Raw genomic sequence first — 17,318 nt, 5'->3', positions numbered from 1 at the left:
TTTTTGAGAATCAATCTATTGCCTTCAATAGTTTCTCTCAAAGAGTCCATTAACAAAGAAAAGTTACACCACACTATTAGCAGCTCAAGGGCAGCACAGTTCCCTGATGTAGCCTCAGAGTCCGGGGCAGTGCAGGATACAAAGGAGGCCCTGAATACAAGGGTAAGTGAACCCACAGAGCGCCGCCTGGTAACAGGAATGCACACCTATTAAGCCACGCATCTATTAAGCAGCAGCTCAGGGCTGAGCTGTTAATGAGCAGAATCTCATTTGATCGTCATACAACCTGGGAGGCACTGCTGCTTTCCTCACTTGACAGTAAGAAAATTGAAGCCCAGAGACATTAGATAACCTGCATGAGGCAGCACCAGACCCAGGATTCAAAGCAGAATGGCTACAGGAAGCCACAAGGAAATAGCTACACATTCCCCTTCCTGGGTTCCCTCCCCGCTCTGACATGGTCCCAATCCTCCACACTTTATCAAGGGTGAGCTAATTATATTTGTATATGTCTGATTATATTTGCAGTCACTCCCCACCGTCGACTCTTGCCACCTGCCACACTCTAGTGTGGTCAGCACAGAGGGCAGCACTGGCATCACCAGGGAGCTGGGCAGAAATGCACATTCTCTTGGCTAGGCACAGTAGCTGGTGCCTGTAATCCCAGAACTTTAGGAGGCTGAGGGGGGAGGATTGCTTGAGGTCAGGATTTGCGACCAGCCTTGGCAACATAGTGAGACTCCAGCTCTACTAAAAAAAAAGAAACTTTAAAAAAACTAGCTTGGCATGGTGGAGCACACCTGTAGTCCCAGCTACTCAGGAGGCTGAGGTAGGAGGATCACATGAGCCCAGGAGTTCAAGACTGCAGTAAGCTATGACTATGCCACTGCACTCCAGCCTGGGTGACAGAGCAAGACCCTGTATCTACAAAAAAAAAAAAAAAAAAAAAAAAAAAGAAAGAAAGAAAGAAAAGGAAAGGAAAGGAAAGAAAAAGAAATGCAAATTCTTACCCATACCCATTAAATCCAAATCTCTAGGGGGATGGCCCAGGAATCTGAGTTTTGACAAGCTCTCCAGGAATTTCTGTATGCCAGATCAAGCTCAAGAAGCAGTTTTCTCACACTGTCTTCTGGGCACTGCTGGTCTAAAGGTTCTCACTTGGACCCACCACCCCATGGGCATCTACTGGCATTTGGGCTTGGCACCCAAAAAGGAGAGAACTTGCCCACATCTCCTAACCCCTGACTCCTCACATCCCAGAAGGGAGATAGAAGCAGCAGAAAGACGACCTCTTCAGAGACGCCTGCCATGAACACTGCATCTACAGCTGGACTCCTGGTTCTTTTTAACCCAGAACATCCTGTTCTTACCCATCAAGGCTCTTATCACAGTTCCATGGGACATGTTTATTAGTGTGGCTCACTGGTCTGGTCTGTCCACCACCCTGCAAGCTCCAGGGAGGCAGGAACTATGCCTATTTTCATCATCTTGGTAGTCCATCAACAAAGAGTCTCCCAAGACATCAGAGGATCTCGGAAGATATTGCTGATTGAACATCGGGCGGTGACCGGAAGACGATTTCAACAGGAATGGGGTTAACACATAAATAAATATTTCTCACCTACCTGAAAGGCTACTGAGTCGTTTTTGCTGTTCTGTGATAAAAGAACACACAGTATAAGTAAGATTTATACAGCACATAGTAAGACCAAGAAGCCCTGGCATAACTCGTTAGGATCTCAACCCTGAGTCCTCACTGTCCTCTGGACTTAGATGGTACAATGTGCATGCAGCCAGCTGACTGCTGGGGTATTAGTGTGGCTCCCATTATGCCAGTGTGGTGTCTCCCAGCCCGCCCCGCTTCCAGATCTGCACCAGGATTCAGGGGACTGCCACAATTTTCTAGTTGTTTACACATTTCAAGAGGATTCCATAATAGAAGGGAATCCACCCAACCCTCCAACTTCAAGTGAGCAAGACCTTATATGACCCCAGTCTTCGTACCTTTTGAGGGAAATGTAATTATAAACACAACCATGGCAGTGACTGTCTCCTGAGAGCTTGCTAAATGCCAGACGCTGTTTTAGGGCTTTTACAAATAACACTTGTAAACTTTGCAACAACTCTAGTCGTTGGGTACGATTATTCTTTCCCATTGTACAGAGGAGGAAACGAAGGCCTAGCCTTAGTCACGATAGTAATCTGGCTTGTCCAGAGTATAAGAGAAGTCCTTAAAAAATCAGCAATGGCCAAGAAACTTCAGATGAGGGGCACAAATCGCCCAAGAGAACACTGAAAATCAGTTGGATCTAGAACCTGGGTCCCTGACTCCTAGTCCACAGTTCATTCCAATTCTAGTCATCAAGACCTTGCTGGTCCTTGGCATTGAAGGGCTATTGGTTTCTCGCCATCCTGGGCACTCGCATGGAAGGTAAGCCACTATCTCCTTTGTGGAGTCCTATGTGTACGTGCTATGAGATGACAGCACAAAAATGACCTTTACCTTCCACAGCTGCTAAATATAAAGCAGCCACATAGATAAAAATAGAACGCTTGCCAACCCACGGGTACTGTCATCATTCCCCTTGGCTACATTCCCACCCTCCCGCTACAATCAGTGTGAACCAGAAGTAAACAGCGGACAGCCCAGGAGCTCACAGCCTGGGAAGCGTTGCCTGGCCACCTCTGCCATGTGGATGAGGTTCGTACTAGCTGAATATGCAGAAGCCCAGTGCAGCTCTGGCCTCAGCTCTGCCAGCAACTTTCAGATGACAATGGTCAATCCACTAAATCTCTCGGCCTCAGTTTCCTTGTGTTATGTCAAAGGGCCCTATTCGTACTAAGGGAACCTATGGTTCCCACACACTATTCTGAAGGCTGCTGAGCTCCAGCTGGCAGAAGTGAATGTACTCCACTTAAAAGACCATGTTGCCAACACAGCGAAACCCCATTTCTACTAAAAAATACAAAAATTAGCCAGGCGTGGTGGCACACACCTGTAATCCCAGCTACTCCAGAGGCTGAGGCACAAGAATTACCTGAACCTGGGAGGCAGAGGTTGCAGTGAGCCAAGATCATGCCACTGAACTCCAGCCTGGGTGACAGAGAAAGACTTTGTCTCAAAAAAAAATAAATGAATGAATGAAAAAGACCACGTTGGCCAGGCATGGTGGCTCATGCCTGTAATCCCAGCAATTTGGGAGGCTGAGGCAGGCAGATCCCTTGAGCCCAGGGGTTCAGGACTAGCCTAGGCAACATGGTAAAACCCCGTCTCTACAAAAAATATTTTAAAATTAGCCAGGTGTGTTGGTACACGCCTGTGGTCCCAGCTACTGGCATCGAGAGGCTGAGATGGGAAAATCACCTGAACCTGGGAGGTTGAGGATGCAGTGAGCCATGACTGCACCACTGCACTCTAGCCTCAACAACAGAGTGAGACCTTGTCTCAAAAAAAAAAAAAAAAAAAAAAAGACTATGTTGTCTCCAGTTTTGAGGTGTGAAATGGCCTTTCTTTCATAGCATGACATGCAACACAGATAACAGTAGCCACTTTCCAGTGGTGTTATTTTAAAGCATTAGAATGAAAAGCCCTAGGGTGATCCCTAGACTGCTTCATGTATCCATAAGTCTGGGAACCTCTGAGCTCTAGTTCTCAAAGTGGTTTGTGGGCCGATGGCACTGGCTTGCCCAGCAAGCTCGCTGAAAACGTAGAATCTCGTCTCCTCCACCCCAAACCTCTTGAGGTTGAACCTGCAGGTTAACAAGACTCTCAGGATCCGATGCACATAGACGGAGAAGCCCTAAGCAAGGGGACCCATGCACCTCTTTTCATCCTGACAGCTTTCCGATTCAAAGCCTCCCTCCCAGACAGATGGTAAGTGACTGGCCTTCAAACCCATGAGGTGTGAAAACTCAGGAAAGAGGGGGAAAGGGCTGTGTTGTTCACAACCATGAGCGCCAGGCCAGAGGCTCAGTGCCCCTCTGTTTCCAGCAGGGGGAAGCTGGCCGGGAAAGACAGCATTATTGCCACACTATGCCCTGGGACAGTCTAGGCAAAAAAAAAAAAAAAAAAAAAAAGGGCAGGGAGGGAGGCATTTTTTAGGATGACAAAACTAGAATTCCAGAAGTGGAGTAAAGTTATTCCCTCAGGAGACTTTGCAATAGTTAAGAAATTATTTTTATGGGGACTGTTTATGAAGCAAAGCAGAGCTGCCAGGTTAGGCAAATTCCAAAGCAATGCCAAAAACACTTGACCTAAACCCCATTTATGATTAGTAATACGGGGCTGGGCCAGTGAGGCTCTCCTATTCTTCTCGACTCTTCCTGCCCTACCTGCTTAGTGAACATATGGTTTTGCTCTTTATGGAAATCTATCATTTAATTCCAAAAAATGAATGCCATTACTTGTATCCTTTTCTGAAGGATGTGTGTCTCAGGCTGCACAATTCTGATTTTTAAACCCAAGGGCAGGACTTGGACAAAAGAGAAAGGCAAGAACCAAAGGCATTTGGGTAAATAAAAGGTATCCATCTATTCAAGGAAGAAACAAAAAGGAACTATAGGCATTTCTGTGCCCAAAGATGTCTCACTAGGTGTCATCAGAGGGGAACCAGCTGACATTACACTTGGCATTTCCCAAAAACCAAGTTGCCTTGAGAATAAATCCCATTTTTAAAGAAACTGCCTGTCCTTCTGGGAACTAACTTAATTCTGTTTGACTGAATTTTTTTTTTTCAAATATGAGTCACAAGGAAGTTCAGAGAAACAAAATTTCACTTTGTCCCGCATTACAGACACTTTCTGGGCAAGGAGAGCCACTGCCAGGAAGGGGCATGGCACCGCTGAAGCAGAATGGGCTCCTGCATGGTTCCGTGTGGGAGCTGGGACCCTTTTTTTCTTTTCAAGAACCCAAATTCATGCGTGAAAATTAATGCAGGAGCCATACATAGTGAAAAAAATAACAAAACTACTAAAACAACCTTAAGATTTTAGTGGAAAGATCTGAAGTGAAAGAAAATGTTTTATTCATCTGCTTTTCAAGTTAGAAGCAGGAAACAGAAAAACTCTATTTAGTATGGAAAACAATTAAAAATAGACTCCAGTCCCATTCTCATTCAAATTAATGCAGAGAGGAAGAAGGAGGGGGGAGGAGTGGAGGAAAACTATGAAGTCAGAGAGCACAGTGTCAAAAGGAAGATGTGAGCTCTGAACAAAATAATTAAACCTCCACTGTTATCGGAAATTCAGACAAACGAGCCCTTTCTACGTGAGGAAACAGCTTGAAAACCTTACATTTCATGCTGCAAAGGACTTTTGTAAAGAGAAAATTTATTCCTGTATGGAATTCCAAAAAGGAAAGCTTGGGATTTAGAATCATCGTCTGGAATTTTAAAGCAGAAGAGTCAATATATACCCAAAGAACTTCCGCTTCACCCCACCTCAAAGCTTCTCTGCTTTTCAGAGAAGCAGAAAAACCAACCGGAAGCAGTCAGACGCTACAGAAAACAAACGCGAAAACTCTAAGCAGGGCTTCCTAGAGCCACATAGTACAGAGACAAACAGCTGGCAAGAATGAAGGCCAGTGAGTCGTCAAGAAAAATTCAATAGTCTCTGTTTTCAAGGCACAAAAACATGTTTTACATTCCACAAAATTTTCTACACAATATGTTTTCTTTTCTAAATTTGATACTAAAAATTCTGCTCTCTCTAAATTTCATGTCAAAAAACTAAATCATTTAAGATACTACTTAAAAGAGGTATTATTGTACCTAGATTTTCGAAGCTAAATCTCTATTACCATCAAGAGACCAAACTTTTTCCTTTCTTCTTTTTTTGGTGTTACGATTTGAAGAAGACAACCATGAACACCCAAGGAGTGGAACGAACCCAGCTTACTTATTCAGACCCCTGACATCACCTCAAATCAGGGGCCTCTGTCTGTCTGCTGGGGTTTATTTTAGGGGCCACGAGAGTGAGTAAACGGGGGCAAATGACCTTGGGAAACAATGGGATTTGTGAACATTTCTGTGAAATAACAGAATTTTTGACCCAGACAGATGTCATGGAAGAGCTATGTTGATTCCAGTGGGCTGGGAGTGGGGCACAAGCCTCTCTTACCTCGATTGTGCTGCAAGAGCACAATAGTCGGATTGACAATCGTGGTGGAGGGATAGGCGGACGAAGGCTTGCTAACTGGTGGAAAGGCTTGGGAATCAGTTCCAATAAGGGAAGAAGAAACTTCGTTTAGTAGAGGACTGGAATCCTGAAACGAACAAACAAACAATGTAACTAACTGTAAATATAAAAAGCTAGTGTTAATGTTTTTTAAAAAGAAGAAATTTAAAGCTTTACAATGATCTTAATTATAAAAAGAAATGCAATCAATGAGATATATCATATCATTAATTCCAGTTAGAAGGTTCAGCTGGAATGCTTATTCTCTTTGTTGGTATTAGTATGGGGCGGAGGAGAGAGGGAAGGTGAATGTTACTGCAAGTCTCAGCAACATCATTCATTAGGTCCACCTGCTAACAGTTGTGGGTCAATCCGGTTACTGAAAAAACAAATTCAAATCCAAGTAGAATAACATGCAAAAACCATGCAATTCCAAATGCGATCCAAGAACAAGAGCTGGTTTAATTGGGAAAAATCAGGGAAGTTTAGTACTCTGTACAGAGAAATGTAAGACAATGTGAGGACAAGAAGACATCAAGTAAGAACAGGGAGGAGTTGAGCAACAGTTTTTTCAGAAAGCTACCCTTAGCATCAGCATCACTGAGCAATTTTACTGATGTTTGCTTCTGAGATTTGGATATTATCCTATCCTACTGTGACATTTTTTCACTCTCATATTAAAGTGACAAAGATCCCTAAGACTTGTGAGAATCCTGACTTTAAAAACCTGAGATCTCTGCCAGAAATACCAATAAAATTATTAATACTAAAATTATAAGCTGCATATTGGGGATAATACCAGTCTTTTAAAACAAAATAAGACCCCAAAAGGTACTAGGGATATTTAGATAGTTTCCTTCATGATATTTATACATTTCTATTTTTGAATTTATAACTCGTAAATTGAGGATGCTTTTCTTAAAGGGCTTTAAGAACAAGATTTTGATAGTTACTTTTAAAGCAATAATTATCTGGAAGCAATAATCAGAGATCAACTCCTGTGAACGTACCCACAGGATGAGGGCCACCCCCTCATTCACACCTAGCTCAATGCCCTGCAGATAGCAGGTGCTAGTAAATGCTACGTGAATGACAGGCGGCATCTTTCAGCAATGGTGTGTCTGAGCAAATGTTTGTAGCAAGAAAACAAATGCTTATCAAAAGAGGATATAGGCATCAGCACCCAGGACAGCTCCTGACACACAGTAGGAACTTCACAACACTGCCTAGGTCAGTCTATCTCTTCTGATAGTCTGCTAAATAGCCGCCACTATTTAGTTATGAGGGGCAGCTCAATTTCATGAATAAAACCTTTTCTCAAGACTTGAGAAGCACAGTATGATTTTATACAAAAGTGCCTCACCTTGATTCCTCCATTTAGAAAGTGGAAAATAATTACACTTTTCCTAATTTATCTCCAAAGTGATATAATTATGATAAATGACATATCATTAAAAACTGCCTGAATGCATCCAAGAAACACAAAATATCAGGCATACAGCTCTTTAAAGTATAAATGCCTAATGTGATGTTTGGGTGGATCATAGGAGCATTAAGCTCTTCACAAATTTTACTTTGTGTCTTATTTCTGGAACATCACAAAAACAGCTATTGACTAAAATAACTCAAATCAATTAACATGACTTTTATTCTTCCTTCTTTCTCTCAACTAGCTACAGATGGAGCAGGCATCAGCTCACAGCTCAGACACCATCCACAGGGGTTCCTCCTCTGTCAAGAGGAATCCAAGGAGTTTCCTTTTTCACCTCTGTTTCCCAGGGCCAAACCCGAAGCTATCAGGCCAACTGAGGTCCTTCTGGGAGCTCTACAACAGGCTGATTAGTCAGGTTTGAGACATCGAGGACACTGTCCCAACTAATCTGTCCTGGTACACCTAAAACCAACTTGATATGAAAACCTAGGTCTACACAAATGATAAATTATAGGATACACAATTAAACTATTCACAACGGTCTATGAAGACACTAAACATAAGACTCACTTTACCCTACTCCAGACAAACATAATCCATGTCAAAGGGAAGATGCCTGCAGTCCCCAAAACAAGAGTGGCTTCTAAATTCTAAGTTTGGCTGAAGGTAGAGGGGAATAGATCAGGGAACAATCTAGCATTTTTCTCCAATGGGACTGAGCTGCAAAATTCAAAGCTAGAAGGATATCCAAGCCCATGGGCCACACTGGGCCTGGTGCTGACCTAACTACATTGCACAGCACTAGAGATTTCAGAACAGGCCGCAGCTCAGGACCTAACAGTTCCCAGCTTTGATGTGCTTGATGCCTCATTATAATTTATCTAATAAGCCAAATAAAAAGTTTCCTTCCTGCTTTCTGCATGACTGGCTTCAGCTTAACAAGCCATTTGGAACAGTTTTGCAGGCATCCATCTTTACACGAAGGGATGTCAGTAAACGCTTAGTTCCATCAGCCAATTAATTGCATGACCCACTAGATGACTGTATCTCAAAGTGTAGTGTGTGGACCCCAGCATCTGAAAGCCCTGAGCACTTGCTCCCAAGAGAGATTCCCAGGCTCTTCTCCAGACCCACTCAGTCAGAAATTCTAGGAGTATAACCTGAGGGTGACGATTTAAACAAGCCTCCCTGACCCTCAGATGATCCCATGTACGCAAAGCTTGAGAAGTGACCTCCTACTCCAAAAATTCCTTTGGAACAAGGCCCTGACTCATGGTTGTGCCCGGGTACTTAGCAGAATGCCTAGACCACGGTAGAAACTCAATGATGAACTGTTAACTAACCAGTTACTTGCTTTTGAGTGACCCTGGCCCTCATTTGCCAGGGCAAGTCCTCAGCAACATAGCTAACATTCACTAGGCACCTTCTCTATGTCAAGCCCCATAACAGGAACTTTTACTACTCGGTCCCACTGAACCCGCAGCCCTGTGAGTAGATTCACGTATCCCCATATTACAACTCGCACTGAAGTTCTCAGATTCTCTCAATTCCCAGGGCTCCTAAGGAAAAAGGAGACCCAAGCACTTTGACTCAGCTTTTACTCTAAAGCAGCTGGGCTTTCTTGGCTGTGACGGGAACTCATTCCCTCACCCGCAGGATGGGACCTGAGGCATCAGGGCCCTTTGACTTCCTGGGGCCACTGGTGCACTGTTTTGCCACAAAGGCTCCTGGGGCCTCCTCCTCAGGGGCCCTAGCAATTGCCTGCCTTTTGAGGTAAAAGTCCTAACATCTGTACAGGGCTTTCAGACCCACTTGCTCACTTAAACCCAACTCTCTCACTTAAAAAAAAAAAAAAATCTAGTCTCTGTCATTTCTGCATAGTACAGAGAGTTTATTTGTTTATTTACTCACTAGGTCAACATAAGAATCTCTTCCTCCCGAGATCTCCCCACTCCCTGGCAAGTAGCACCCACCACACCTGCCGTTCCTTTTCCCCATAATTCTTCAGCTTTCCTCAGCTCTCTACATGACCCCCCGACCTGGCCTGTGGAGAGCATGGCCAGTCAACATAAAGGCCACAGATGTTGTCTTCAGAGGGAGAAAGATGTGCATTCCCAACAGGACAGAGCAGACGAGGCACTGCAGAGATGGGGAACAACCCGAGAGACCCAGGGAAGACACACGGGAAGCATGCACGCTAGTGACAGGGGACACGGCTCCAGTCATCACGCAGGCACAGCAGCAGCCAGTGCTGTCCTCAGAGCTCAGAGCTTCAGTGAGAAAGGGAATGTGACTGCTGGGAGGAGACATTCAGAAAAGCCGTGAGGAGGGGAGTCCGGCAAGCTTACGGTACTCGAAACAGCTCCCGTGAGGTCAGGCTCCGAGACTCTGCGGAGGTCCTCCGGGGCAGGAGGGACCAGTGGAGGTGGTGGTGAGAAGGATGGTGGTGTCTGGCTAATGGGGGCAAAGGAGCCAGAGGCGCGGGCTGGCTGGCTGTGGTGGGACCACCTCTGCAGATGAGGGGGAATGAAATCATCTAGAGTCGGGAAGGTCAGAGGTGAGGCGGCAGAGGCGGTCGCTGGGATTGTGGGGACGCAGCCAAGAGGCCCCAGAGGTGCTGGAGGTCTGGCAGTGCCTTCTTGCCCTCTGTCAGTATTAACCAGGTAGAGAGGGACAACTATTACCTCCGGCTGGGCTGCACTGGAGGAAGTGGCATCCTGTGGAAATAAGGGGGTCGTTATGGAAAGGGGTATGATACGAGGAAAGAATTCCATATTTAAACGGTTGAGAGTGGGCATGCAGTGAGGTACTCTGAGAAACATTTAATCAGTGCCCTTTCCTCAGAGTACATGAGACAGTCGGAGCTGGCCAGCTGGCCTTCTGACACTCCATGACACAGAGGGAACCCCATCCAACTCCGCTTTTCATCCATCTATTTTTGAATCCTTTTAACACTTTATGAGAGAGAAAGAGAGAACAACAGAACAGGCAGGCAGGCTGTGTTTAACCCCACAACACCACCATAGAGCCTGAAAGCTTGGAAGTAAATACAATTTCTTTGGCACCTTGTAATAAAACATGAACAATGAGTATCTCACCATGTTATTAGTCTCTGGATTCCACGCTCCGGCATACTTACACATTTACAGAAAAGAGAGACAGACAAAGAGAGTACTGTGCTGAGAGGTTCAGACTGAAGAATTCAGGATTCAAGCCACAACAATATTAATGAGGAAAGGGAGGGTAGGGCAGCCCAGTGAACAATGAGCTGCTCGCAACAGTTTTGAAAGAGACAGTGGAGAAGACACACAAACATTCCTAATTTCTTGCCTTGGCTGGATAACTCGGCTGCAAAAGGTAAGATTCTTTGCTCTTCCGGTTTTCGGGATCAGAGGTAACCCGGGGGCCTAGCACAGGTGGTCTCACATCTGGGAACGAAGCCCGAGTCCCCAGGGAAGGACTCTCGCCACGGTTAACGGCATCTTTACGGATGTCAAAGAATAGCTTGGGAGGGTCAGGAGGAGGAGCAGGGGGTGGTTTTCCTGTGCCGGCTGTGCGGGAGACAAGGCTGGGAGCCGGTGCTCGGGTGCCCGCAGCCTCCGAGGGAGTGCCTTTGGCAGGGTCACGTGCAACACGAGAGGAGTTTTCTGACGCCGCCAGGCAAATGTTATTGGATAAACAAGGTACATATAAGCTGCTGACCTTTTTAATCCCAACTGCCTCATGACATGGGTTAGAGCTCACATTCTTATGATAAACTGTCCTGGTGGCTGCATAGCGCTGCTGGGGTTGGGATGAAGCACTGGGGAACGTGGAGTCCGGAAGCAAGGAACCAGGGCACACCACACCTTTGGTAGCCGATCCAGCGGCCAGGAGGACAGAGATGGGCTGGGGTTGTGAGGGGTTCTGCTGGCTGGGGGTGCTGAGTGGGACATAAGGCTTTGGTGAGCTCAGGTAGAGGGAATCCTTGTAGGTATTGTGGATGGTGGGGGACTGCCATGCAAAGCGGTCCTTTTGAGGGAGAGGAGGGCGTGGGGGAGAGAAAACCTTTAGCAATATTTTCAAGATATGTTATCAAACAGGGAAAAAAGAAAGAGGAGGGAAATGGAAAGAAGGACGATCATTAGAAACGACAGCATAACATGATCTAAGCAAAAACAATTCTTAACACGTTTTTCAGCACATCCTCAGGTTAGACTCCTCCTAGTATCCACAGTTCTCTCTGAGCGAAGCCAAAGACTGAATCCCACTCACCTGGAGAGGTAGGCCTGACTCTCCTTTGCATCCAGGGAGGCTGAGCCTAGCCCATAGCAGGCCACATGCTACATCAATTTTGACACCAATCCTTGGCTGACTGCATCTTTATGAGACGTCCTGACTCAAGAAGGGCGCCAAGTGAACTAAACACCAGTGGGAGAGGCCCCAAAGCCCCCAACTCCCTCTCAAACCTCCTTCCCTCAAGATTTATCTTTGAGCCTTTGGCCTTAGAAGTTTATGTTCACTGGAACTCTTTTGAGTGCCTTTCATTCTTTTCCCTTAGGAAAAGGAGAATTGGAAGAGCCATCCTTATTTGTGTTCACAGGAGACAGATGTCTTAACTGAGTCACTGAGATTTAGCACTCAATTCCGTAAGCATAACAAATTAAAGCGCCCTAAGAAGAGAATGCCAAGGATTTTTGAATACACATGTGCTCTTTTCTCAGAGGAAAGAATCTGATGAAGCTAATTATTAGAAGGAAGACAAGCATGAGATTAAAAGCACACAGTCTCCCATTTTTGATGTACACAAAAGAGGGGACCAGGCAATGAAGGACTGAATTGGCCTTTACCAGATTGGACTGTGCCTAGTTTATCAAAATCCGGCCCCATGGCCATCTCACCCAGCCCACCACCACACAAAGGGAATCAGCCCCAGAGGTCAATGATCAGCCTCAGATTCACAGCTTAAGCCCAAAGCTCTGGTTGCAGGTCCAGAGGCTCACATAGCATCCCTCTCTTCTCAACACTGCTCCCCTTTGGGTCTCAGTGGAGAAGAGGGTCAGGAAATGGGATAACCCTCTAGTCTGATCCTCACATCAACAAGAGTCATCTGCCAACCTGTGGCTCAACTGGGAATTAGACTATAAGATGAGGAAACTTCATTTTGCTAGATTTTCTTTTTTGTTTTGTTTTGTTTTGAGATGGAGTCTCGCTCTGTCGCCCAGGCTGGAGCGCAGTGATGTGACCTCAGCTCACTGCAACCTCTGCCTCCTGGGTTCAAGTGATTCTCCTGTCTCAGCCTCCCAAGTAGCTGGGACTACAGGCACATGACACCACACCCAGCCAATTTTTTGTATTTTTAGTAGAGACGGGGTTTCACCATGTTAGCCAGGATGGTCTCGTTTTTCCTGACTTTGTGATCTGCCCACCTCGGCCTCCCAAAGTGCTGGGATTACAGACATGAGCCACTGCACACGGCCTAGATTTTCTTTAACGGCTCCTTTTTTTTTTTTTTTTTTTTGAGATGGAGTCTCACTCTGTCGCCCAGGCTGGAGTGCAGTGGCATGATCTCGGCTAACTGCAGCCTCCGCCTCCCAGGTATAAGCAATTCTCCTGCCTCAGCCTCCCAAGTAGCTGGGACTACAAGCACATGCCACCTCACCTGGCTAATTTTTTGTATTTTTAGTAGAGACGGGGTTTCACCATGTTGGCCAGGATGGTCTCAAGCTCCTGGCTTTGTGATCCACCTGCCTTGGCCTCCCAAAGTGCTGGGATTACAGACGTGAGTGGCTCCTATTTTTAAAGATATCCCAATTCTAGAAGAAAACCAGAACTTTCCTTCAAATTACACAAGTGAAGTATATTAGAGTTTGGTCAATATCTGGTAAGTGAATTTTGACCAAAAATGAGGAGGGTGCAAGACCTGGGTCTATTTTGATTTTATTTTTAATTTTATTTCATTCTTTTTTTTTTTCTTTTTTGAGACGCAGTCTCGCCCTGTTGCCCAGGCTGGAGTGCAATGGTGTGATCTCAGCTCACTGCAACCTCCACCTCCTGGGTTCAAGCGATTCTCCTGCTTCAGCCTCCTGAGTAGCTAGGATTATAGGTGCCTGCCATCACAACTGGCTAATTTTTGTATTTTTTTTTTAGTAAAGACAGGGTTTCACCATGTTGGCCAGACTGGTCTCAAACTCCTGACCTCCGGCGATCCACCCACCTCAGCCTCCCAAAGTGCTGGGATTACAGGCATGAGCCACTGTGTCTGGCCTATTTCATTCTTATATTTGTGGCATACAGGTGGCAAAAAGAAAGAATGTTAGAAAGGGTGAATAGATGAAAAATATTTAAAAGTTTTATGGGTTGGGCACTGTGGCTTAAGCCTGTAATCCCAGCACTTTGGAAAACCAAGGCAGAAGGACCACTTGAGCTCAGGAGTTTGAGACCAGCCTGGGCAATACAGTGAGACTCTGTCTCTACAAAACATTTAAAAAAGAAATAGCCAGGTGTGGTGGCACACACCTGTAGCCCCAGCTACTAAGGAGGCTGAGGAGGGAGGATTGCTTGAGCCCAGGAGGTCAAGGCTGCAGTGAGTTGTGATGGCACCTCTGCACTCCAGCCTAGGTGACAGAGCAAGACTATCAAAAAAAAAAAAAAAAAAAGTTTTTGAGTGCGGATTAGACCATCAACCCAGAAACAGTAAATAACCTGTTCCTTAAACTCAGTTTTCAAGGTACAAATAAGCTCATTGGAGAAGCAGCTCACTTGGATACCCTTGGCTAATCCAATGCCTATCCTTTCCACAGGGCACCCATGGCAGTGCTAGTGAATATGTACCAGACAAAAAAAACAAAATGAATAGCCCCTCTCTAGTAGTAAGCAACAGCAAAAACTTTCAGGTGAACTCACTTGGTTTCAGTGAACATGTTTACAGACTAAACGATTCTAGAAACAAAACACTGGAGCTAGCACGCACCAAAGGGACTGGTAATGGCAGTAGGGAGGTAAGCAAAAGACCATTTTGATTTGAGCTCAGATTTACTTTTACTTTCAGCTCAAATGTCCCATATGTGATTTCTTGTTGTCCAAAGATAGAAATCAGCTTCAGTGAGTTTCTAACTTATTTCGGCTCTCACCATATATGGTGCCAGGGATGCATTACATCAGGCATGAGCCTTCCCAGGGCTTTGACCCTGTAGAGAGGACGCTTCCCCAGAGCATCAACAGTGCACTCAGATCCAAAGGTCTCCTGCCCTGGGGCTTCTTTTAGTCCTGAAGAAGAAAGGGGATAGGCACAGTGACTTTACATGCAGGGAACTACTTTTTGTTGTAAACATTGTAGGAACCACACAGGCAGTCTGCATTCTGCCCAGTTGGCTACAAATGAAATTCTATTTATCTTTTTAGAAGGTGGGTCAGTAAAAATATGAGGCTTCTGGAAAATCATGGTATGTTTATAGTTTATACAGTTCTGTAAACTACCAATTCCCTTGTCTAAGCCACTGCATACTTAAAGCTTTGGCAATCACTATACAGACAAGAAGTCACGTTTCCATTTAGAAAACACATCTAAGAGGTAATGCGTGACCTAAAGATCCCTGAAATTTGAATGGCTGATTTTACATTGAATATGCAGGATAAAAACCTCTTTATCAACAATTTACCAGGTTCCCTTAAAGGGAACCCCAATAAAAGGAAAATTCTTGGATAGTGACAGATAAGAAAACATACTTTGTAAAAGATATTATAGGGTGTTCACCCTTATCAACCTCTTGAGGGCAATGCTTTACACAGTGATCTGAACACCACGGAGATGCTCAATAAAGCTGTGTTAAATAAATCTATTTTAAAAGAATTTTTATTTACTTCACATGCTTTTAAAATTATCTTTTCAAAAGAGCTGCTTAAGAAGCCAAAAAGAATTACTGAGTTACCCTTTGAACTAAGTCACTGATAGTAGAAGAGGACATGCTTCCACATTTGCTCTGAATTAATCAGCACTGTTTCTCAATCTGCATAGAGCTGATGGCATCCGTTCTTGAGATGGCTGAAAAGTAGTATGTCTGCCACAGGCAGCACATTTCTACACCGTGAGAGGGTTTAGGAATGGGAAAACCATGGCAAGTCCTTTACCGGACAAGTGACCTCCCCAGTCCCTGTGTCTAATGAGGACTTCAAAAAGCCAGGCTCATTTACAGCTCCTGGTTCTAACCGGTGACCCAGGATGCATATGGCTGTACCTAGAGAGGCAAGTGATGGCAGGTGGCAGAAAGGCTAAATGTGTTTGTTGCTCAGCATACAAGGCAGACAGTTAAGCAACCAATTCCACGCTGGGGAAGATAAGCATCTGTAGGGAGGGAGAAAAACATCATCTCTGATTCTGCTTCATTTCAGCAGCAAATGCAATTTTACATCCTCAGGAGCAGGAACCAGAGGATCATTGGAGAAGTGGGGTGGGAACTAGGAAGGACCTGCAGAATTTCCAGACCCCTTGTGAGTTCAGGGAACACCTTCACAGAAGGAAGGCACAGGGAAGTGGACCACATAAGGAACACATTTCTGCAATAGTTTTTGAGCAGTACAGCTTCCTTTAAGAGAAAAGACTAGGCTAGGTGTGGTGTCTCACACCTGTAATCCCAACACTTTGGGAAGCCAAGGTGGGAGAATGGCTTGAGGCCAGCCATCGGAGGCTTCAGTGAGCTACGATGACACCATTGCACTCTGGCCTGGGCAACAGATAGAGACCCTGACTCCAAAAAAGAGAGAGGAAGACAGAAAGAGAGAGAGGGGAGACAGAGAGAGAGAGAGAAAGGAGTAGTAGTCGATTCCACAGATGTGGCTCCTGTATGCAAAAATGTTCATCACAGATCACCTAAATTAAAACATAGTCTATTCCCTTTATCAAAATGACAAAGTAACAACAGGAGAGGGAAGGAAGAAAGATCAAGAAAGCCACCTAGGGGGAAAGACTTAAGCAAAAGTATCCTTATTCCAATTTGTACAGCTTTGGGGGATTTTCTTTTGTAGGATACAGCTGGGCTGTACTGTCATTTTGCCTGTGTCTGGGTTGCTGGACTTAGAGCCTGGCCACAGCTACCTGATCTTAATCTGTAAGGATACTGTTGCTGGAGTTCTTACAGCCCCATCTCCAGAAAACAATTGGAATAAACACAAGATGCATTCTTCTCTCAAATATTACACTCTAAAGAATTAAAAAAAAAAAAAAAATCTCAGACCTTTTTCCTACGTATCCAAGGCTAAATGAATTCCCTCTTTCAGAACACTTCTACATACATAACAAACCTAAATAGGCATCAAGGCCTATTTCCAACACCCAGGTACAGACCAACCTCATTCCATGCCTCTGCTTCCCTTGACCCCAACTTTCCCTTAGCTCGGTCCTTGCAGAGCTTATCTGGAGTTGTCCCAAAGCTTGAAACCTACTCCATTATCCAGTTGGGGAAGCAGGAAGTCACCAGTCTAAGTTAAGAGACTCAAGAACAGGTACCACTCACCAGTCCCCACCCTGCCCTTGGGCACATGCCTACCTGGGACTTGTCGGAAGGAAGATTGGGATGTACACTCCTGTAGCCCTTGGCAGCAAGTGAAGATGGCTGGGCATTTCCATTGGCATCAGCACTGGAAGAAAGCCTCCACTCATCTGAGAAATAGGGAGGAAAAAAAGCTCTCACTCACAGGGAATAACTCCCTGGTTCCCCTGTAACTCCGGGGTCCT

The 17,318-nt window shown here is 45.1% G+C and overlaps 1 protein-coding gene and 1 long non-coding RNA gene across 51 annotated transcripts in view; one reads left to right on the top strand and one right to left on the bottom strand.

The window, feature by feature from the left end:
* Positions 1-17,318, bottom strand: part of LOC105478501 (sorbin and SH3 domain containing 1) — a 253,390-nt gene that overhangs the window by 95,072 nt on the left and 141,000 nt on the right. For 18 of the 50 annotated variants that reach the window (XM_071069420.1, XM_071069422.1, XM_071069435.1 and 15 more), the window contains 3 exons: positions 17,131-17,243; positions 6,118-6,262; positions 1,626-1,655 (listed from right to left, as the gene is read on the bottom strand). In XM_071069420.1, coding sequence (XP_070925521.1) covers positions 1,626-1,655; positions 6,118-6,262; positions 17,131-17,243 — 288 coding nt within the window. Of the gene's footprint in view, positions 1-1,625; positions 1,656-6,117; positions 6,263-9,954; positions 10,324-10,936; positions 11,654-17,130; positions 17,244-17,318 lie in introns of all 50 variants that reach the window. The other 32 variants (XM_071069396.1, XM_071069405.1, XM_071069397.1 and 29 more) reach the window with 2 other exon arrangements.
* LOC139356217 (uncharacterized) lies at positions 11,230-17,158 on the top strand. Its single transcript, XR_011607724.1, has 3 exons — positions 11,230-11,289; positions 12,147-12,234; positions 16,498-17,158. It is a non-coding gene; the product is annotated as an uncharacterized lncRNA (long non-coding RNA).

The sequence above is a fragment of the Macaca nemestrina genome, chromosome 9 (genome assembly GCF_043159975.1).
Source record: "Macaca nemestrina isolate mMacNem1 chromosome 9, mMacNem.hap1, whole genome shotgun sequence".
Lineage (NCBI taxonomy): Eukaryota > Metazoa > Chordata > Mammalia > Primates > Cercopithecidae > Macaca > Macaca nemestrina.
Note: the sequence above shows the minus strand (reverse complement) of the source record. Positions and strands in the feature narration are given on the sequence as shown.